The sequence below is a fragment of the Salvelinus namaycush genome, chromosome 13 (genome assembly GCF_016432855.1).
Source record: "Salvelinus namaycush isolate Seneca chromosome 13, SaNama_1.0, whole genome shotgun sequence".
Lineage (NCBI taxonomy): Eukaryota > Metazoa > Chordata > Actinopteri > Salmoniformes > Salmonidae > Salvelinus > Salvelinus namaycush.
The window spans coordinates 39,724,582-39,748,774 of NC_052319.1; the positions used below are offsets into that span (position 1 = coordinate 39,724,582).

The 24,193-nt window shown below is 42.7% G+C and overlaps 1 protein-coding gene across 1 annotated transcript in view; it reads right to left on the reverse strand.

The window, feature by feature from the left end:
• Positions 1 to 4,581: 4,581 nt before the first annotated feature.
• The window catches only part of LOC120057999 (calcitonin gene-related peptide type 1 receptor-like), a 44,899-nt gene continuing 25,287 nt past the window's right edge, over positions 4,582 to 24,193 (reverse strand). The window contains exons 2-13 of the mRNA XM_039006484.1: positions 19,319 to 19,444; positions 18,392 to 18,545; positions 16,351 to 16,461; positions 15,456 to 15,568; positions 14,989 to 15,080; positions 14,699 to 14,825; positions 13,759 to 13,912; positions 13,388 to 13,448; positions 13,056 to 13,122; positions 8,265 to 8,483; positions 5,495 to 5,536; positions 4,582 to 4,829 (exon numbers count right to left, since the gene is read on the reverse strand). Of these exons, the coding sequence (XP_038862412.1) occupies positions 4,608 to 4,829; positions 5,495 to 5,536; positions 8,265 to 8,483; positions 13,056 to 13,122; positions 13,388 to 13,448; positions 13,759 to 13,912; positions 14,699 to 14,825; positions 14,989 to 15,080; positions 15,456 to 15,568; positions 16,351 to 16,461; positions 18,392 to 18,545; positions 19,319 to 19,393 (1,437 nt within the window). The 5' untranslated portion in view covers positions 19,394 to 19,444 and the 3' untranslated portion in view covers positions 4,582 to 4,607. The remainder of the gene's footprint in view (positions 4,830 to 5,494; positions 5,537 to 8,264; positions 8,484 to 13,055; positions 13,123 to 13,387; positions 13,449 to 13,758; positions 13,913 to 14,698; positions 14,826 to 14,988; positions 15,081 to 15,455; positions 15,569 to 16,350; positions 16,462 to 18,391; positions 18,546 to 19,318; positions 19,445 to 24,193) is intronic.

Below are 24,193 nucleotides of genomic sequence, written 5' to 3' on the forward strand. Positions count from 1 at the left end.
ATAGCAGCACCCACCCGTTGCACGCGCTCCAGCAGGTATGTTTCACTGGTCACCCCCAAAGCCAATTCCTCCTTTGGCCGCCTTTCCTTCCAGTTCTCTGCTGCCAATGACTTGAACAAATTGCAAAAATCACTGAAGCTGGAGACTCATATCTCCCTCACTAACTTTAAGCATCAGCTGTCAGAGCAGCTCACAGATCACTGCACCTGTACATAGCCCATCTGTAAACAGCCCATCCAACTACCTCATCCCCATATTGTTATTTATTTTGCTCCTTTGCACCCCAGTATCTCTACTTGCACATTCATCTTCTGCTCAGCTATCACTCCGGTGTTTAATTGCTAAATTGTAATTACTTCGCCACTACGGCCTATTTATTGCCTTACCTCCGCAATCTTACCTCATTTGCACACACTGCATATAGATTTTTGTTCCCTATTGTGTTATTGACTGTACGTTTGTTTATTCCATGTGTATCTCTGTGTAGTTGTTTGTGTCGAACTGCTTTGCTTTATCTTGGCCAGGTCGCAGTTGTAAATGACAACTTGTTCTCAACTGGCCTACCTGGTTAAATAAAGGTGAAATATATGTATTTTTTTAATTGTTGGCATCACTTATTTTTATTAAAGCATATGTGTCAGCCTCTTGGCCTTCGTCAGAGCTTTGTTGTGCTTTGTTGAGCTTTGTTGTGTGCACCCACAAATAGACATTGCTCCACCCACATCATTCCAGTGCTTCGAAAAGGATTGAAATCAAAAGAAGCACTTTTCTTTCAAGTTATCGCCATGCAACTGCTCAGATGTGCAGGTGCCTTTTTTTTTAACTCTGTTATTAAAAGACCAAACAGTTGTCCAAATGTTTCTTGCTTAAGTGATGTCATCAAGAGTAATTGCATTGAGCATGATCTGGAGTCAAGATCACCTTCACTGAAACTGTTGAATTTATCTATTAAACAAACACATACACCTACCTTTGGTAAAAAATGTGACTTGTTGTGCAGTCATTGTACAAATATTTCAATATCTAATATCTGTAGCAATCTGAAGTGATCATAACAAAAGGACATTATGTGACTTTCCGATCAAAATGAGACAATTCAAAAGGTGTATCATATTTTGTCTGTTGAAATAGACAATATCAAAAAGTGATTTGCTAGTAAAGTATGATTGTCTGATATACATTCAGATAAAAATCAGAGAGAAAAATTGATTTTACACAAATATATATTTTCACATCCAAAGAATAAAACATATACAAATGACTTTCATACAGTAGAGTGGAGGCAGGGTGTGTAGACTTCCAAAGACATATATATATATATATATATATATATATATATATATATATATATATATATATATATACAGTACAGTTGTAACATACAATACAGACATTGTCCTTGAAAATACTTTGTAGCAAGTGCTACTTGAAATATCAAAGTCGTCCAATATGAAAACGGCTTTGAATACAGTTTTAAAATCAGATTAAGTCCTTTAGTGAGAAACTGTCCTGCAGTCCGTGTCACATTCTGACAAATGTTACGAAACAGGATGCATTTAATTCACTTGCCATAAGTACAGCTAGCTAATATGCAGATGTATCTGAGAGTTGGTACCGACATGTGTTCTGGTCCTATACACACGCTTGTGCAGTGTCATGGTGTTTATTTAGTTACCAATGGTCACTGTATGATTATGATTGAATAACGTTCCAGTGGTAGATGCCTGTTCCTCTTCCTACAAAAAACTGGCAAAAACAACTCCAAAGGAAATTACAGATGCAATTCAGGCATCATTCACCCTCCATCGGAGGGCACAGGCAACATGGAGGTGTGGCTTTGTTTGTACCCTTGTGCAAAGCTAACAGAAAGGGAACAAAGACCATTCATTTAAATGTCCGACCGATGTGTAAGGTCCATACGCTAATAATCGTGCTTCCTCTAACATCAACAAAAGCATCAACATGGTACAAACAAAAAAGCGATTCCCCTGACAACCTTCCACACACTGCTACATAAGACAGCTGCTTCCTATTTCATTGCCTCGCATACACCCATAAATACTGTGTTAATATACACTGCACATTCACAAAACAGTCACAGCACCCAACCCCTGCAAGATTTACAACATATTTACATCATCTGATTGTGAGTCGGTTCTAGCATTTGGATGAAAACATTATTTTAATAAAGTTGTGAAATCCAAATGAATGATCCAAGGAGGAAATGATGTGTAATATATGAACATAGTGAATAAAGTGTATAAGGGGGAATGTAAGGTTGATCCTATGTATAACTATTCCATAGATTTAAAACAGTGCCAGAACCAAATTTCCCCATTGAAGTAATATTCAGTTGTACAGGACAGATATTGGCATAAATGATAATAATTGATAATGGTAAAGCTTGTAACTTTTCACAAGTTATTAAGCAACAAAAAGTGACTGTACTGTATCTTTGTGTCAGGGTTTCCGTTAGCTGGTAATAGCCGGCTTTTGGCCGCTAAAAAAAATACAAAAGCCAATAAATAAAATTGGCACCGGCCACTTGTCTGGGAGAAGAAAAAAACACACATTTCAAAATAATGCTTTTTAGCCTATACATTAATGGAAATACCAATTGATGTAAATACATTCCACCGGTCTTGCTTATAAGTCTATGCGCTAATTTGCCTAATTTAGTGGAATTAAATTGGCGCGTGTGTATATTCGCAATGCATCTTATTTATCACACACAGCATAGACCTTTGAGTGGAAAATCTGTTAGACCGCGCTTTTATAAACCCAGTAATTGCGCAACAATTCTAAATGCAATCGTGCAATAAAAATTGATTTTGGGCCACAGTTAAAACGAGCTACTATTTTTTTTTCTCAACTGGTAATTGTAGCACGCTTCCCATTCGCCATTCAAATACATAGGGAACGGAAGGCAGGCGTTGTCATCATAATGTCCTGTGTGGCTCAGTTGGTAGAGCATGGTGCTTGCAATGCCTGGGTTGTGGGTTTGATTCCCACAGGTGACCAATACAGAAGTGTTTGCACTCACTACTGTAAGGTGCTCTGGATAGATGTCATATTCTATTTGTCTCCCCTTCTCATAAGCCTATTATATTGGACAGCGTCATTTTTATTGATCTGTTTGTAAGTGTCAGCAGAGAAGCCTACCCTGTAATTTGTCGTATTAAAAAAAGATTCTGCTCATGTCTCCAGTCAAATAAAGTGTAGCAGAATTACATGATGTGTTTTTCCCAGAAAGAATAAACGTATATAGCCCAGGCTACTATTCAATACACACTCCGCCATTCATTGAAATGTATTTTTTGAGGACAGTGATTGAGTTATCTTAAATTATGACTTCCAATCTACTCATCACATTATGAATTGTAGACTATTTTACATAAGCAAATGCAATGATGCACGGAATGCATATGCTAGCTCGTGATTTTTCTGTTCGTTACTCGTCTTGTTGTCTGAGGAAAAGTAAATGTGGACAGTTATCCTAACATCTTCAAAGTGCGCAGTAAGGACACAAGTCATTGCATCCTCAACTTGCATGTTCTGTTCAGATTAATTACAATAATCTAAATGTGATTTCTGTAATTCTGAGCACAGTGGGTGGACGCCCTCATCAGGTTATGGGTGCATATGGGTCCAGTAAATGTCTCAAAGATCCATTCAATTAAAATATGCCTGTCAAATTTCCAGCGACACATTTTCATAATGGAAACCCTGCTTTGTGTATAGTTGCTGCAAGTGTAACCTTGTCCTCAACTTTAGCTCAGATTCAGCTAGACTAGAGGAACACAGAACATAGCCTCAGAGTTCATAGTGGTATAGTTGTAATGTGTAAAAAATAACCGACAAGAGCATTCTTGGTTTGGCACAAAGCAAGTCACAAATAACATTTTTTGGCAAACATCCAAGCTTAATCTAAACTAATAATATCATAATTTGGATTTTCAAACCCCCTTTTGACTTGAACAGTCATGTTGAAAGGACTGCCTAATATTTAAATGCTTTAAGACAAATAATCAGAATATATACATTTGGCTTCCTCTGAAAAGTGGAACAGCATCTCAGAACATGGATACATGAAAAATAGTGATTCTCACAAGGCAGATAAAACGATTAAGTGCCCATTTAAACATGTTAATCGAAGGTAGTTTTTTTTCAGTGTGTATAATGCTTCTATTGTTTATCCCTTCTTTTTGAGGGGGGTGCTTATGCAGCAAATATCGGGAGGACAGTTCAGTTCTCCAACCTCGCTGTGTGACAGTAACCCAGTAACCATAGTAACAAACTGCAGCCCCCCCCTTCCCTCAACTCCATTCCTAAACATGCTGCAGCCCCCCACCACTTCCCCCACCCCTCCCCTCATTCCCAAACACGCTGCAGCCCCCCCTTCACCCACCCCTCCCCTACATTCCCAAACATGCTGCACCCCCCCCCCCCCCTTCTTCCCCCAACCCTCCATTTCCAAACAAGATGCAGCCCCTCTCCATTTCCAAACATGCTGCATCCCCCCCAACCTCCATTCTCAAACACGCTGCACCCCCCACCCCCCTTCCCCTCCCCTCCATTCCCAAATACGCAGCAGAGTTAGCCTTTCTTCAGGCAAACGGGTTCTCCGATTTTAAGATGGAGGTCTCAACGTCAAGGCAGCCCCCCTTGCCATTCAAATGTTCTGTGTTGCTGTCGATGCTGTAGCAGCCCTGGACATCGGTGATGGACGAGGCTGTGTATGAGGCGGACCGCATGGCATCCGAGTGGGTCAAGGTGCTCCCGAACTGCATACGGTACTGGTTCCAATGTCTCCTCAGAACCCCTTGCACCTGCCAAGACACAATGTGGACCATAAGATTCAGTACACAGAAAATACATGAATAAAGTTAGCAATGAATTACTTTCATGAATGACTAAGACTGAATTAACCCTAATTGCAAGACCCTCCATGTATCTTCATACAGTATTTGCCTCGCCATCTTCCAGTCATTTACAAGGACCATATTGACCCTTGTCCTCGCCATGCGTTTTGTGAAGCATGGCTGTCAAAGGAGGTAAAGGGTCAAGCAAACCAAATCCAAACCCAAATTACTACTTTGGTACAAAACCCTCTCCAGCACTGCTGATACCACTCTGTGGACTGTCCCTTGACTGTCTCTGGATGCCTGCCAATGCTTTCATGATCTCTAGTCTGGGAGAATCCTCTCCAGAAACTCTAACACGCTCCCATGCAATGCTCTGGAAGGTCAACGTCCCAAGATACATCCCCAGGTCAACTCCCGGGGAGGGTATGCAAAGAGGAAGTGTCCTAACCTCGGCATATACACACAGGGGGCTGAGGACAAGGAGGTACAGGGGAGGAGAGGGTTGCAAAATTCCTGAAACAGTCCCAAAACTCCCAGTAAATAGGCTGGCAAGGGAATCATCCAACCCATAATTATTTATCTGGGATTTCAGAAAACCTGATGGACATGATTGTGCGTGAGAAACGTACCTCTCCGTTGAAGAAGCAGAAGATGGTGGCCACCAGCAGCCCCTGAAAAAAAAATGTGTTGCCCAGTCAGGTGATAAATGCATCATCACTTCCCGAGGAGAATGTCTCAAGTTCTCAAACAGCAAAAAACAGTTGAGGCATTGGGCAGAATGCTGATTTTGCCACTGTCATGCATTTTGGCAGCTTTCGAGGAGCATGTAAAACAAGTGTGAGAGAGAGCGAAAGAGAGAGAGAGAGAGAGAGCGATAGAGAGAGAGACAGAGAGAGACAGAGAGAGACAGAGAGAGACAGAGACAGAGACAGAGACAAAGACGTTGTGTTGTATGATTTATTGAGCTGATTCAGCCTGGCCCCAGAACGCTCCGACTGCACCTCCCCATCATAAGCTGCAGCATTCAACCCTCCCCTCCCAGACAGTGACTTATGTTTTCCTTCCTGACAGTTTTCCACAGGCCATGGGATAAAGATGCCGGAGCTGAAAGGCGTCGACCTGGTCTTCATAAATACTCACAAGCCAATAATAGGGAACACAGTGAGAGACGGCGGCTTCAGATTAATGTGTTTGATGCGCTTATAGTAACTCTGGACAAGAACATCTGCCAAGGGACTACGGACAACACACATATCCAATGCCATCAGAAAGTATTCACACCCCTGGACTTTTTCCACTTTTTGTTGTATTACATCCTGAATGAAAAGTGAAACGTATTAAGTCAATAGATATTCAACCCGTTTGTTATAGAAAGACAAAATAAATTCAGGAGTAAAAATGTGCCTGCATGATTTTTGATTGACTATCTCATCTTTCAACTCCACACATACAATTATCTGAAAGTTCCATCAGTCGAGCAGTGAATTTCAAACACAGATTCAACCACAAAAACCATGGAGGTTTTCCAAAGCCTCGCAAAGAAGTGCACCTCTTGGTAGATAAGTCAAAATAAAAAAGCAGACATTGAATATCCCTTTGAGCATGGTGAAGTTATTAATTACACATTGGAGGGTGTATCGATACAACCAGTCACTGCAAAGATACAGGCGTCCTTCCTAACTCAGTTGCCGGAGAGGAGGGAAACAGCTCAGGGATTTCACAATGATGACTTTAAAAAAGTTACAGAATTTAATGGCTGTGAGGAAACTGAGGATGGATCGACAACATTGTAGGTACTCCACAATACTGACAGAGTGAAAAGAAGGAAGCCTGTACATAATAAAACTATTACAAAACATGCATCCTGTTTGTAATAAGGCAGTAAACTAAAACTGAAAAAAATGTGGCAAAGGAATGAACTAACCGGAATACAAAGAGTTATGTTTGGGGCAAATGAATCACTTTTTCATTATGGTGTAGATGGGTAAAAAATATATATACACTATACGACCAAAAGTATGTGGACACCTGGTCGTCCAACATCTCATTCCAAAATCATGAGCATTAATATGCAGTTGGTCCCCCCTTTGCTGCTATAACAGCCTCTAGTCTTCTGGTATGGCTTTCCACTAGATGTTGGAACATTGCTGCGGGGACTTGCTTCCATTCAGTCACAAGAGCATTAATGAGGTCAGGCACTGATGTTGGATGATTAGGCCTGGCTCGCAGTCAGCGTTCCAATTCATCCTAAAGATGTTCGATGGGGTTGAGGTCAGGGCTCTGTGCAGGCCATTCAAGTTATTCCACACCGATCTCAACAAACCATTTCTGTATGGACCTTGCTTTGTTCATGGGAGCATTGTCACGCTGAAACAGGAAAGGGCCTTCCCCAAACTGTTGCCACAATGTTGGAAGCACAGAATCGTCTAGAATGTAATTGTAAGCTGTAGCGTTAAAATTTCCCTTCACTGGAACTAAGGGGCCTAGCCCAAACCATGAAAAACAGCCTCAGACCATTATTACTCCTCCACCAAACTTTACAGTTGGCACTATGCATTGGGGCAGGTTGCGTTCTCCTGGCATCCGCCAAACCCAGATTCGTCCGTTGGGCTGTCAGATGGTGAAACGTGATTGATCACTCCAGAGAACGCGTTTCCACTGCTCCAGAGTCCAATGGCGGCAAGCTTCACACAACTCCAGCCGACGCTTGGCATTGCACACGGTGATCTTAGGCTTGTTTGCGGCTGCTCGGCCATGAAAACTCATTTCATGAAGCTCCCAACGAACAGTCATTGTGCTGACATTGTTTCCCGAGGCAGTTTGGAACTCGGTAGCGAGTGTTACAACCGAGGGCAGATGATTTTTTACACGCTACGCGCTTAAGCACTTGGTGGTCCCGTTCTGTGAGCTTGTGTGGCCTACCACGTCACGGCTGAGCCGTTGTTGCTCCTAGATGTTTCCATTTCACAATAACAGTACTTACAGTTGACCGGGGCAGCTCTAGCAGGGAAGATATTTGAAGAACTGACTTGTTGGAAAGGTGGCATCCTATAACGGTGCCACAATGAGTCACTGAGCTCTACAGTAAGGCCATTCTACTGCCAATGTTTGTCTATGGAGATTTTATACACCTGTCAGCAACGGGTGTGGCTGAAATAGCTGAATCCACTAATTTGAAGGGATGTCCACATACCTGTGTATATATAGTGTATATATTTAATCACTTTTGAATTCAGGCTGTAACAACAACAAGTCAAGGGCTATGAATACTTTCTGAAGGCATTTTACATAGAAATTCATTCTAACATCGGTTGGAAAGATGTAAGATATATTACTGTAAACCTAGAAATGTATCATTTCACTGAGCTGGGGTAACTAGTAGAGAATAGATAGTCTTACCTGATAATGCATTAAGATGTGCATGATGTAGTCGTAGATCTCAGAGGAGACCCGTTCCTCTGGTTTGTAGGGCAACAGGACGTACTGGATGCCCAGGAGAGGCACAAGAATCAGGGTGGCGCGCACGGCCTTCATGTAGAGGCTGGACTCAGCCTGGTGGGTCACCTTCAACTTGGTGATCAGGACACGCACAATGTTCAACAGGAAGAACAGGTTCACCTTAAAAGAGAAGGAGAGAGAAAACTGACAAATTAGTCAGAAAAATATTAGCAGTATAGAGGACATGCTTATCCAAAGGTCCCGCAATCACCATACAGGAAAAATATAAGAAATACTGTTCAGGACTGTTAGCAACAGTGTGTTCACTTCTTGATGTTGGAAAATTGTGAATTATGGGTAATTCTTAAGTTTCTGAATCACTGATGTCGAGAGTGGATTCACAAAATCACCATTACAATTCTCGTATTGACCAAACAAGGAGAAAACATCAAATCAAATCAAATGTATTTTTTAAGCCATTTTTACATTAGCAGATGTGCTTTTACAGAAACCCAGCTTTGAACCCCAAACAGAAAGCAATGCAGATGTAGAAGCACTGTGACTAGGAAAAACTCCCTAGAAAGTCAGGAACCTAGGAAAAAACCTAGAGAGGAACCAGGCTCCGAGGGGTGGCCAGTCTTTTGGCTGTGCTGGGTAGAGATTATAAGAGTACATGGAAATTATTAAGGCATGAACGTTCTTCAAGATGTTCATAGATGACCAGCAGGGTCAAATAATAATAACAGTGGTTGTAGACAGGTCAGCACCTCAGGAGTAAATGTTAGTTGGCTTTTCATAGCTGAGCATTCAGAGGTCGAGACAGCAGGTGCGGTAGAGAGAGAGAGAGAGAGAGAGGGGGAGAGAGAGAGGGTCGAAAACAGCAGGTCCGGGGCAAGGAAGCACGTCGGGCGAACAGGTCAGTGTTCCATAGCTGAAGGCAGAACAGTTGAAACTGAAGTAGCAGCACGACAAGGTAGCACATTATGCAGAAGTCCTCAAAATATAGAAACATCAGCACATCTGATAAGACAATGCAGCTGTGTACCAGATTGGACCCTCAGATAATAATTTGCTGGTTTCCTTTGAAGGGTGACCAGTGACATGTTGTTCTGCCAAATGACTCATGGGCGGGTCAGTCCACAGAGGGACCAACCGTTGAGGCCAAACTGCAGGGAAAAAATAACTACTGGATATAAGAGCAACGTCAACTCACCATCATTACGACCAGGAATACGACTTTCCCAAAGCAGATCCTCTGTTTTGCCAACCACCCAGGACAATGGATCGGATCCCAGCTGGCGAACCAAAACAACGACGCCGTAAAAGGGGCAGACGAAGCGCTCTTCTGATCAAGCTCCGGAGACGGGCACATCGCGCACCACTCTCTAGCATACTACTCGCCAATGTCCAGTCTCTTGACAACAAGGTTGATGAAACCCGAGCAAGTGTAGCATTCCAGAGAGACATAAGAGACTGTAACGTTCTTTGCTTCACGGAAACATGGCTCACTCGAGACACGCTATCGGAGTCGGTACAGCCACCTGGTTTCTTCACGCATCGCGCCGACATAAACAAGCATCTTTCTGGTAAGAAGAGGGGATGGTATGCCTTATGATTAACGAGACGTGGTGTGATCATAATAACATACAGGAACTCAAGTCCTTCTGTTCACCTGACTTAGAATTCCTCACAATCAAATATCGACCGCATTATCTACCATGGGAATTATCTTCGATTATAATCACAGCCGTATATATTCCCCCCCAAGCAGACACATCGATGGCCCTGAACGAACTTTATTTGACTCTATGTAAACTAGAAACCACATATCCTGAGGCTGCATTCATTGTTGCTGGGGATTTTAACAAGGCTAATCTGAAAACAAGACTCCCTAAATTCTATCAGCATATCCATTGTGCTACCAGGGCTGGTAAAACCCTAGATCATTGTTATTCTAACTTCCGCGACGCATATAAGGCCCTCCCCCACCCTCCTTTCGGAAAAGCTGACCACGACTCCATTTTGTTGCTCCCTGCCTATAGACAGAGACTAAAACAGGAAGCTCCCGCGCTCAGGTCTGTTCAACGCTGGTCCGACCAATCTGATTCCACGCTTCAAGATTGCTTCGATCACGTGGATTGGGATATGTTCCGCATTGCGTCAAACAACAACATTCACGAATACGCTGATTCGGTGAGCGAGTTTATTAGCAAGTGCATCGGCAATGTCGTACCCACAGCAACTATTAAAACATTCCCAAACCAGAAACCGTGGATTGATGGCAGCATTCACGCGAAACTGAAAGCGCGAACCACTGCTTTTAACCAGGGCAAGGTGACCGGAAACATGACCGAATACAAACAGTGTAGCTATTCCCTCAGCAAGGCAATCAAACAAGCTAAGCATCAGTATAGAGACAAAGCAGAGTCGCAATTCAACGGCTCAGACACAAGAGGTATGTGGAAGGGTCTACAGTCAATCACGGATTACAAAAAGAAAACCAGGCCCGTCGCGGACCAGGATGTCTTGCTCCCAGACAGACTAAACAACTTCTTGCTCACTTTGAGGACAATACAGTGCCACTGACATGGCCCGCTACCAAAACCTGCAGACTCTCCTTCACTGCAGCCGACGTGAGTAAAACATTTAAACGTTTTAACCCTCGCAAGGCTGCAAGCCCAGACAGCATCCCCAGCCGCGTCCTCAGAGCATGCGCAGACCAGCTGGCTGGTGTGTTTACGGACATATTCAATCAATCCTTATCCCAGTCTGTTGTTCCCACATGCTTCAAGAGGGCCACCATTGTTCCTGTTCCCAAGAAAGCTAAGGTAACTGAGCTAAACAACTACCGCCCCGTAGCACTCACTTCCGTCATCATGAAGTGCTTTGAGAGACTAGTCAAGGACCATATCACCTCCACCTGACACCTTACACCCACTCTAATTTGCTTACCGCCCCAATAGGTCCACAGACGACGCAATCGCAACCACACTGCACACTGCCCTAACCCATCTGGACAAGAGGAATACCTATGTGAGAATGCTGTTCATCGACTACAGCTCAGCATTTAACACCATAGTACCCTCCAAACTCGTCATCAAGCTCGAGACCCTGGGTCTCGACCCCGCCCTGTGCAACTGGGTACTGGACTTCCTGACGGGCCGCCCCCAGGTGGTGAGGGTAGGTAACAACATCTTCACCCCGCTGATCCTCAACACTGGGGCCCCACAAGGGTGTGTTCTGAGCCCTCTCCTGTACTCCCTGTTCACCCACGACTGCCTGGCCATGCACGCCTCCAACTCAATCATCAAGTTTGCAGACGACACTAGAGTGGTAGGCTTGATTACCAACAAAGACGAGATGGCCTACAGGGAGGAGGTGAGGGCCCTTGGAGTGTGGTGTCAGGAAAATAACCTCACACTCAATGTCAACAAAACAAAGGAGATGATCGTAGACTTCAGGAAACAGCAGAGGGAGCACCCCCCTATCCACATCGACGGGACAGTAGTGGAGAGGGTAGTAAGTTTTAAGTTCCTCGGCGTACACATCACGGACAAAATGAATAGGTCCACCCACACAGACAGCGTGGTGAAGAAGGCGCAGCAGCGTCTTTTCAACCTCAGGAGGCTGAAGAAATTTGGCTTGTCACCAAAAGCACTCACAAACTTCTACAGATGCACAATCGAGAGCATCCTGTCGGACTGTATCACCGCCTTGTACGGCAACTGCTCCGCCCACAACCGTAAGGCTCTCCAGAGGGTAGTGAGGTCTGCACAACGCATCACCGGGGGCAATCTACCTGCCCTCCAGGACACCTACACCACCCGATGTCACAGGAAGGCCATAAAGATCATCAAGGACATCATCCAGAAGGCGAGGTCAGTACAGGTGCATCAAAGCAGGGACCGGGAGACTGAAAAACAGCTTCTATCTCAAGGCCATCAGACTGTTAAACAGCCACCACTAACATTGAGTGGCTGCTGCCAAAATACTGACTCAACTCCAGCCCCTTTAATAATGGAAAAATGTATGTAAAAAATGTATCACTAGCCACTTTAAACAATGCCACTTAATATAATGTTACATACCCTACATTACTCATCTCATATGTATATACTGTACTCTATACTATCTACTGCATCTTGCCATCTTGATGTAATGTATCACTAGCCACATTAAACAATGCCACTTTTTTATGTTTACATACCCTACATTACTCATCTCATATTTATATACTGTACTCGATACCATCGACTGCATCTTGCCTATGCCGTTCGGTACCATCACTCATTCATATATCTTTATGTACATATTCTTTATCCCTTTACACTTGTGGGTATAAGGTAGTAGTTGTGGAATTGTTAGGTTAGATTACTCGTTGGTTATTACTGCATTGTCGGAACTAGAAGCACAAGCGTTTCGCTACACTCGCATTAACATCTGCTAACCATGTGTATGTGACAAATAAAATGTGATTTGATTTGATTTAAATTAAAGGGATAGTTCTGTGAAATGATTTACGTAGATATTACTTGGCCAATTTAACAAAACTAAACTGTGAATTTCAGTCTCTCCTTGTCCATAGGCTGCTTTCAAGGTAAGGAAACTAAATATGTAATTTCACTGAACTATCCCTTTAAAATTAAAACAACATTCTGGTACACTGCAACCTCTTTTTATCCAAGATTGCACTCAACAGTCGCCAGAATATAGTTTTTAAAATGCATCAACCTAACTGTATTACAGACTTACCAACAGAGCAGCGCAGATGGGCCCATGGATTATGTAGAGGAGTGAAGTGTTGGAGCTTATCCAACAACTGTAGGAGGGAGAGAGACGAATCAGGCAGCCACCTTCTTTTATTGTTGAAATTCGATTTAAAAGGAGATGCTTACAGGAAAAATATTAATAAAAAATGTAATTGAAAGCACTAGAAGGCAATCGATACAGGGTAGGGAATACTGGTAGCTGTCATAGAAACTAATGACAAGAAATAGGCATTATGCTGTATGGATAGCTTGTAGTTTGAGGAATGATCAATTCAATGAAAACAATTAAGGGAAAAAGCGTTGAAAGTAACTCACTTGTCATTGTAGTAGTAACTGCGAGCGATCGCATGTATAGATGCTGGAATTAGAGGAAAGCCTGAAAAACAACAACAGACATCCTTTGTTAGTGACAAACAATGCTACTTCCATGAAATAACATCAAACTTCATATCCTATAAGGGATATGATGTTATCCCCAAAATCTACCCCACCCGTGGAGATAGTACCACATCCCCCAAAAACCTACCCCAGCTGAGGAGATAGTACCACATCCCCCAAAAACCTACCCCAGCTGAGGAGATAGTACCACATCCCCCAAAAACCTACGCCAGCTGAGGAGATAGTACCACATCCCCCAAAAACCTACCCCAGCCGAGGAGATAGTACCACATCCCCCAAAAACCTACCCCAGCCGAGGAGATAGTACCACATCAAGTGCTGTTTCTCAGCGAACACGGCAACAACGATAAGGGTGTGCAGGTATATCCCTTCACAGAGCATCCAGAAGTAGTTGCAGCCAAACAGATAAAGATGGATGAACACGGACACTTTACAGCTTGTCTAGAAAGAAGAACATGGGGTGAAATTTAGGGCTGGCCTCACAATATACGACATCATCAACATCTTTAGGTGCCGATACCATATCTATTGCGATTCTCACTATTCTATATGTATTGCGATTCGATACTGTGATTTTATTGTGATTTGATGTTCCTAACATATTGCTCATAAAGTCTGCCACAGAGAGACAAGCGAGAGCATGAGAAAATTAGTTTTGATCAGTCATGGAAATAAAACTGCTGAAAACACACTGGCTTACGATTTAAAAAGAAGATGGAGAACAAGATACAGTATAAAAAATAGCAGAGTTTTGACTGGCGCTAGCTAACGCTACCTAGCTAACGCTACCTAGCTAACGCTACCTAGCTAACGCAAAAATAAGTACTATCAATTTGGATCTACGTCATGTAGTTTTTCTGGGCTAAATATCGAATTGAATATCTATAAATGCAGCAGCAAATTAGCAGTGTGTGTCCTACCGTTACATTGGTGTGTGGCTGTATGATATACATTACATAGTATAATATAGATATACAATTATTTATATTTATATACAAACACATGTTATCTACCACCCACCCACCCACCTACCCACCCACCCACCCACCCACCCACCCACCCACCCACCTACCTACCTACCTACCTACCTACCTACCTACCTACCTACCTACCTACCTACCTACCTACCTACCTACCTACCTACCTACCTACCTACCTACCTACCTACCTACCTACCTACCACCCATCCATCCATCCACCCATCCCTCCAACGATCCATAAACTCACAGGGTTTCTTTGTACCAGCTCCTGGTTATTCGCCACAGCGGTCAACCAGATGATGGTGATGACCGAGTTCAATACAAAGGAGAAGAAGAGGTTTTTGTGGAGAGTGACCCTTTGGCAACTTAAACTCCTACACGAAAGGGGGAAAGGTGTAGACGTTGTCATTGTGGAGTTAAAAACAGAAACACAAGGGGAAAAGTTCTTTGTATCAGCTATCTGTGAATAAAAACACACAGAGGAACAAAGCCTTTGAGTATTTCATTATTTAAATTGTTTGGTTAATTTATACTCACTTGAAATTGAAAAATATTCCCAGGGAAATGAATAGGGATATCAGTGACAAGCCGTGGCCAATGAGAGCCAAGTAGAATAAATTCATGGCAGTCTGGAAGAGAGCAGACACGATAAGCCTCATATTATCCTAGCATGTGTTAGCCTGGCTAACACCCTATTGCACTACATAATGCACTCAATAATCAATATAAAATGCCCTTGTTAGTTATAGTCAAATAGCCCTGATAATCACAGAGCAGAGAGCTCAAAGCCTTAGTCAAATACTATCTCCACATGTTTTTTTCAAATGCTTTATGTCCATTCAATCAAAATAACAATCTGCAAGTTTCTGTGGGAGGGCAAAATAACATTCCTCACATGCAGCAAGCAATTGTTTTTGAATTACTAGAACATCCATTTGATATTCTTTTGACAAAATATTGTGTAATTGAGAAGATGAATAAAAAAAATTCAGACAGTGACGTACCACTCTGCCTTCGCTAGTGTGCTCGTTGCATCGTGTGTAGTTAGTCCACGTTCGGTTGCTGTCGGGATGCAGAAACCAGTGTCCGTTCTCACTGCAGATTTTTGTCACCATTTCTGTAGAGCATTACATCAAAATGTAGGAGATGAAACTCTAACCACATCAGATACAGGCTTCAAAATGCAGAGATCTGAAGTTAATCTTCAAAACAGGTCCTTTTTCAAAAAATGTCATCTTTCCTCTCAGTAATATAATTTGCAAGTGCTTTTAAAGTAACATAGTTTCTGAAGCCTCTGGTACTTGTATTAAATAAAAAGGAAATGAAAAAAGGAAAAAAGAAAGGAATATGATAAAAAAGGATGGGACTACCCCTCAAAATGGCCAAACTAGCCCGGAAGGAGGAAGGATCGCTGTGTCTGCCTCAAACCCAGTGTTTCTCAATGTTGATTTCACTACCAATGATATCACCCCATTAGACTAGGGGTGTAGAACTCCAGTCCTGGAGAGCCACATGACGTGCAGGCTTTTATTCCAGCCTAGCACTAATACACCAGATGAAACTGGTCCTGGTCCCGACTGATGAATATGATTAGGATTATTTGAAACAGCTGTGTTAGTGCTGGGCTAGAACAAAACCCTGTGCTTTATTTATATCTGCTTGGTTCGAGGGAACCAATGAATTGGAACACCTTGAATCTGCTATTTTAGAATTATTCCAAGACAGAACATAACACGTGAAATAGCTGGAATGATTCAAAGTTACATTTTCTACATTTAATTCAGCAGTTTTTATGGGAGTTGCAGGTTGAAATGAAAACCTGCATAAAAGGTGGGTCCCCACTCTCCAGGAACTTTAGCCCATGTCGGTGGGCACTTGGTGGGCTTTCGAGGGGCTCACCTGAGGGGTCAAAGTCCTGGAAGTAGTCAGGGCAGTGCTGCTCTGAAGTGAAGCCTGCCTCTGTGTCGTCCCAGCACAGCCACCCATCCCAGGTCCGGTTACACACTGGCCCTGCAGCATAGAAACCATCAGAGTTCAAATAAAGCACGTGTTCACATAAAGCAGGAGCACTGAGAGGTCACTGAGAGGACAAGAATCAACAGGTCACGTCAATCAATACGCAGTTGAAATCCATATGTGATATAAGTAAACATGTTGTTTGTTGACACCACACTCAGTAGTTATTAGAGACACCTGCTGATATATTGTTTTGCTAACGCTAACGTCTTTATTTATTATTGCCTACAAATCAGGTTAAATAGATTACGATTCTGCCAATGCTCCTAATTGTATGGTGGAAATGAGACATTACTGTAGATAACCCAGATATTGAAACATCCTACATCCCATATAACTGTTTCCTGACTCTGTCTTCCATCCACCATAACATCAATTTTAGGAAAAAAAATGTTATGTTAAATATCAGCCAGGATGTGTTTCTACCCCTGCCTCTCTCACTATGTACTTTGTATCTCTTTCATCTAGTAGTCAGACTTTGTTTTTGACAACAGGGGTGGGATGTGTGTTTTAAAGCTTTGGATTGAAATTGACAATCCCCTGGCATGTGTTGACAATAATGCTTGACATAACTGAAGAGCTAGAAGATGTTTTTGAAGGGGAAAGTTATTTTGGAAAAGATTTCTACTGACGGAGATGTGTCCTACCTTGGCAACCACCCACACAAACACATTATTAAATACTGTACATATTGTAACACAATAGTTAAAAGCATTATTTGGCTAACGAGTGGCACAGCGGTCTAAGGCACTGCATCTCAGTGCTTGAAGCATCACTACAGACCCTGGTTTGAATCCAGGCTGTATCACAACCGGCTGTGATCGGCAGTCCCGTAGGGCGGCGCACAACTGGCTCAGCGTCGCCCGGGTTTGGCCGGTGTAGGCCGTCATTGTAAATAAGAATTTGTCTTTAAGTGACTTGCCTAGTTTAATTTAAAATATATATAAATATAAATAAAAAGAAAAGAAAGGTAGCAAATGCACTTTTCCAAATATCTGCAAATGTTTTGGTCAGATAAATCAGGATTATGTTTAGAGTCTTTAAAAAGCTGTGGTATTGCACCTGTAGCGTTCCCTAACATTAAGTATGACTGTACATAGCTAACACTTTACATCTGTTCTGTCAGATGCTCCCTCTCTCTCCTGAAGCCTAGCCTTCTGCTGCTCCCCCTCCTCACTATTCCTTACCTCTCCTCACGCACTTACAACCACCACTCTCAGACAGACACCCTAGAGCCACACCTTTCTGTGTGGTAGGATTTCTAATTAGCCAAGACGCCAAGCGATCACCTCCTAGCTGATTGCCGGTGTGACTGCAATGCTAATCAGACACAACGCTAGTGGATTACCATCCAAATGAGAGGTTTACAGCACCTTGTGTAAATTACACCACAGCAACACTGATATATTGGCATTCCTCTCAGTCCCTCAGTCCCTCAGTACCTCAGGCTGGCTTAAGATGCACTGTCTCCTCACCTGCAGACTGGTTAATGTTAATGGTCTGGATACTAATAGACTGGTGGGATTATCACACCTTAGTCATTGACTACACAAAACAGATGATTTTTTTTATTCTTCTCCCTATCAAAGAGCTCCTCGTTTGACATCAGGTGCTCAACTCGAGGGCTTATGCAACATGAATCGATCCCAGTTAGGATTCAAACTCATGCTTGAGCACAAGCACTCAGTAATCAAGTCATCGTACCCAATGGGCTGAAGATGTAGCCAATAACCATGATTTTTTGGGCGTTAGACAATTTTTTTTTTTATGTACAGTATGTAGCAACCTAATTTTGCTAAAAGACAACTTTCTGATGCTCACCCCCCCCCCCCCCCTCCCCCACACACACACATAATAATTCACCATGACCAACTATGCCAATGACAGAGGTGCCTGAAAGCAGGTCATTTCTGTTGTTTTTTACCTATTTTGTTGTGGTCGTTATCCTTCATGATTTTCTGGTAGCACTCGAACTGGGCTGTCACAATCTTGTTCCTGGTGACTCCTATATCGTGGTAGACATTCAGGTGTAGGTGCTGCTGGGTACTGTTCACCTCTGGGCTAGCCGCAACTAAGATCTGCAAAGAGAACCCATAACATCACATACCATACCATAACACATAGAATCACATCACATACCATACCATAACACATAGCATCACATCACATACCATAACACATAGCATTTCGTAAGAAGCATTTCAAGGTCCTGGAGTGGCCATAGCCAGTCTCCAGATATCAACCCCATAGAAAATCTTTGGAGGGAGTTGAAAGTCCGTGTTGCCCAGCAACAGCCCCAAAACATCACTGCTCTAGAGGAGATCTGCATGGAGGAATGGGCCAAAATACCAGCAACAGTGTGTGAAAACCTTGTGAAGACTTACAGAAAACATTTGACCTCTGTCATTGCCAACAAAGGGTATATAACAAAGTATTGAGATAAACTTTTGTTATTGACCAAATACTTATTTTCCACCATAATTTGCAAATAAATTCATAAAAAATCCTACAATGTGATTTTCTGTTTTTTTTTCTCATTTTGTCTGTCATAGTTGAAGTGTATCTATGATGAAAATTACAGGCCTCTCTCATCTTTTTAAGTGGGAGAACTTGCACAATTGGTGGCTGACTAAATACTTTTTTGCCCCACTGTATATGTATGTATGTGTGTGTGTGTGTGTGTGTGTGTGTGTGTGTGTGTGTGTGTGTGTGTGTGTGTGTGTGTGTGTGTGTGTGTGTGTGTGTGTGTGTGTGTGTGTGTGTGTGTGTGTGTGTGTGTGACAGAGAGAGCGACAGATAGAGATACAGAGTAAAGAGAGCAAAAGAGAGGGTAAAGAAAGTTAACTCTTGCCTCAGTAGCAGTGCCCAGTAGGAGACAGATGACCATCCAACAGTACCCAAAACAATCCATCTTCTTTTTTGGCATATCAAACGATCCACTCTTCTGGTTATTTCTCCCTCTTTAATGACTATCGATCTGTTGAAAGGAAAAAAAGGCCATTGAAACACAGACTTACATTGTTATTTACACCATTAACTGTTTCTTAGTAAGAAGAGGGTTTGGACAGGGTTTCCCAGTATTTTCAGGGTTTTTCTCACAAAATCACAACTTTGTTGTATAAAAACAACAACATTGGATGTTCCAAGTCCACAACAATGCTTAAAACACATCAGGAGACCCATTTTGAGGTCTGAAAAAAATCGTAAAATTGTTGAATTCTGGGTGTAGTTACCCTTTAACTCAACTGGGCACCACCCAAAGACCGTTGTTTGGTTAGCTGAGTTTCTGTTCATCTGATTGCAGAGTTTGCAAAACAAATAGCCACTGGGTCGATGCAAATAATCATGATATCATTCTAGCAGGAAGGCACAGGCTACTTTGTAGTTAACATTTAATTGAGAAGATTTTTGGGAAAGCCTTTCCATCTACCAGCAGACGGTTATCATTAGCAAGTGACATACGCACGCACACACACACACAGCACACTAAACACACAGACAGGGACGGGAGGTAGTCTAGCAGTTAAGAGAGTTGGGCCAGTAATCGAAAGGTCACTGGTTTGAATCCCCGAGCCAGCAAGATGGAAAAAAATCTGCCGTTCTGCCATTGAGCAAGGCAGTTAACTGCCAACAACTCATCCCCGGACATGGATGTTGATTAAGGCAGCTCCCTGCACCTCTCTGGTTCAGAGGGGTTGGGTTAAATGTGGAAGACACATTTCAGTTGAATGCCTTCAGTTGTGCAAAGGGCTATCCCCCTTTCCTGTGCCGTTGCAGGAAAATATGATTTCCTACTAAGTTCAATACATTGTTGAATTCTATCCTATCTCTCTCTCTGTTTCTTTCCCTCAGCCCATAACTCTATCCTGTATCTCTATCCTGTTTCTCTCTCCCTCAGCCTATACCTCTATCCTGTTTCTCTCTCCCTCAGCCCATACCTCTATCCTGTTTCTCAATCTGGTTCTCTCTCCCTCAGCACATAACTCTATCCTGTTTCTCAATCTGGTTCTCTCTCCCTCAGCACATAACTCTATCCTGTTTCTCAATCTGGTTCTCCCTCCCTCAGCACATAACTCAATCCTGTTTCTCAATCTGGTTCTCTCTCCCTCAGCCCATAACTCTATCCTGGTTCTCCCTCCCTCAGCCCATAACTCTATCCTGTTTCTCAATCTGGTTCTCCCTCCCTCAGCACATAACTCTATCCTGTTTCTCAATCTGGTTCTCCCTCCCTCAGCACATAACTCTATCCTGTTTCTCAATCTGGTTCTCCCTCCCTCAGCACATAACTCAATCCTGTTTCTCAATCTGGTTCTCTCTCCCTCAGCCCATAACTCTATCCTGGTTCTCCCTCCCTCAGCCCATAACTCTATCCTGTTTCTCAATCTGGTTCTCTCTCCCTCAGCCCATAACTCTATCCTGTTTCTCAATCTGGTTCTCCCTCCCTCAGCCCATAACTCTATCCTGTTTCTCAATCTGGTTCTCTCTCCCTCAGCCCATAACTCTATCCTGTTTCTCAATCTGGTTCTCCCTCCCTCAGCCCATAACTCTATCCTGGTTCTCCCTCCCTCAGCCCATAACTCTATCCTGTTTCTCAATCTGGTTCTCCCTCCCTCAGCCCATAACTCTATCCTGTTTCTCAATCTGGTTCTCTCTCCCTCAGCCCATAACTCTATCCTGTTTCTCAATCTGGTTCTCTCTCCCTCAGCCCATAACTCTATCCTGTTTCTCAATCTGGTTCTCCCTCCATCAGCCCATAACTCTATCCTGTTTCTCAATCTGGTTCTCTCTCCCTCAGCCCATAACTCTATCCTGTTTCTCAATCTGGTTCTCCCTCCCTCAGCACATAACTCTATCCTGTTTCTCAATCTGGTTCTCCCTGCCTCAGCACATAACTCAATCCTGTTTCTCAATCCTGTTTCTCTCTCCCTCAGCACATACCTCTATCCTGTTTCTCAATCTGGTTCTCCCTGCCTCAGCACATAACTCAATCCTGTTTCTCACCACTGTTTCTCTCTCCCTCAGCACATAACTCAATCCTGTTTCTCAATCTGGTTCTCCCTCCCTCAGCACATAACTCTATCCTGTTTCTCAATCTGGTTCTCCCTCCCTCAGCACATAACTCTATCCTGTTTCTCAATCTGGTTCTCCCTCCCTCAGCACATAACTCTATCCTGTTTCTCAATCTGGTTCTCTCTCCCTCAGCACATAACTCTATCCTGTTTCTCAATCTGGTTCTCCCTCCCTCAGCCCATAACTCTATCCTGTTTCTCAATCTGGTTCTCCCTCCCTCAGCACATAACTCTATCCTGTTTCTCAATCTGGTTCTCCCTCCCTCAGCCCATAACTCTTGTGCGCTCTTAAAAGGGCATCCATTTAACATGAACATCACAGCAATCAACACCATTACATTTACATCACTCATTCCCTCCAATATAAACACATACACCAGTGGCGGTCGTTGCCGTTGTATTCCTTCTCGCATCTATGCGCTCGCCTCTCACCTCTTCCCTTCGCTTGTGGACTTCAATGCACATCAGCTGTATGTGACCAGGCGAAAAAAACTTTCCACGGCAAACAGCTACACGCTGCCTACATAGTTGTCAACATTATTAGCTAAAGTAACATCATAGTCAGCAAAGCTAATAAACACTAACACGTTAGTAAACCCGCTACAATCATGCAGTAACGTTACAATGTACAGTCAGTAAGCAGTTACACCGGCGGGCCCCGCGGGCAATAAATTAGTCAAACCAAAAAGCTTGACTTGGAAGAGTTCCAGTGTTGTGTTGGATAGTCATAGCCAGCTAGCTAACATAGCATCCCTCTGTTTGTGTGTTTCAGTAGGCTAAACTAGCTGGCTACATTTGCTAGCTAAGTAAGTGGAAAAAGTTGACACACTCTCTCTTTCTCTCTCTATTTCTCTCTTGCTTCTCCTTCATTTTGGAAGAAATTCATTTGTAAGTTTATGGAAGGGGGTGAGAACCATGAGCCTCCTAGGTATTGTATTGAAGTCAGTGTACCAAAAAGAGAACGGAAGCTAGCTGTGCTCCGGCTACACCATGGTGCTACCCTACAGAGTGCTGTTGAGGCTACTGTAGACCTTTTTTGCAAAATAGTGTGTTTTAATCAATTATTTGGTGACATATGATTATATTACGTATGGTTTTATCTATAAATTATAACTTTTTAAATGCTTTACAATTTACATTTTTATGAAATTCACCGAGGATGGTCCTCCTCTGAGGAGCCGCCACTGATGTACACCTATTTGCTCTCTACCTAAATCAAATGAACTCTCAAAGGAAGTGAGCGCTCTTGTCCCCCCTCCTCAGATTATTCCCAACCACGGACATCACATGGGCTCCGTAGTGCAGCTGTGGGCTGTGCTGTGCCATCACCATTACTTAAGGCAACAGAGCATGCATATGTACTCCAGTTCAGTTCTTATTGGACAGTTCTTTTTGGCCTAGAGGATGTACAGAGGGCACTGGGGACAGTGAAAAAACACCTTATCTCTAATATGTTCAAACTTTATTGACTTGGAGGCATTTTTCTTTTACATTTTCTCATCTTGGTGTAGTCCTGATGTATTTATATATAGCTCAACACTGTGGCTGAAGACATATACAGTAAAACGCATGTGCTTGTCCACACAATCTTTGAGAAAAGTCTTTATATTGCTCTCTTTATATTTTGAAATTCACTTAGAGTATTTGCATTAACATTACATTTTGAAATTCCCAATGCATACAGCTGACACAAGTCTTTGTCAGGTGCATCAGAACATCAGTCTCTTGAATGGTATTGTATATGAATCACGATTTAGAAGCGTCGCCCTGACACTTTGGACAGAAAAGCTTACAGATTGTCCCTTTTAGTATGAGTATTGTGGAATTTGTCAGGAAAGAGCCACAGAAGACTATGCATTTAAAGCAGCATGGTAACGGTTTGAGGTTGCAGCACGGCTGGTGCATAGTTTAGAAGACACAATTCAAATGTGCACATGCCCCTCAGGTTGAACATGTTTGCTTTTCAAAAAAAAAAATCATTGGAATTTCATTGTTAGCCAAATGTGGTTGCCGTATTGGCCTAGATAAGACTACATTTCTGCACAAACGTCATTTAGCAGACACTCTTATCCAGAGCAACTTACAGTAGTGAGTGCATACATTTTAATATGTGTTCATACTGGTCTAGCACTTACAAGCAATAATCCAGCTGATTACCAAGACATGCAGACATGTTTGCAGAGTCAGAGTTACGTATGATGCATCGGCTGAACGTTGACATCATTTTTCCAGTAATATTGCTATTTGGATAGCTGTTAGCAGACGTAACTATTGAAAAAGCAGTGAAGAGCATTCCTGACACACAAGCCTCCATTGTGTATACAACGGTTATAACAGAATATGTTAGCTAAATATGTGTCACGGCCGTCAACAGAAGTAGACCAAGGTGCAGCGTGGTGAGCGTACATATTCCTTTATTTATATGACGCTGACAAAAACAATAAACAATACAAAAACAACCGTGAAATGTCAGGGCTATGTGCCACAAACAAAGGGATACCTAAGTATGGTTCTCAATCAGAGACAACGATAGACAGCTGTCCCTGATTGAGAACCCTACCTGGCCAAAACATAGAAATACAAATAATAGAACTAAAGAACATAGAATACCCACCCCAAATCACACCCTGACCAAACCAAATAGAGACATAAAAAGG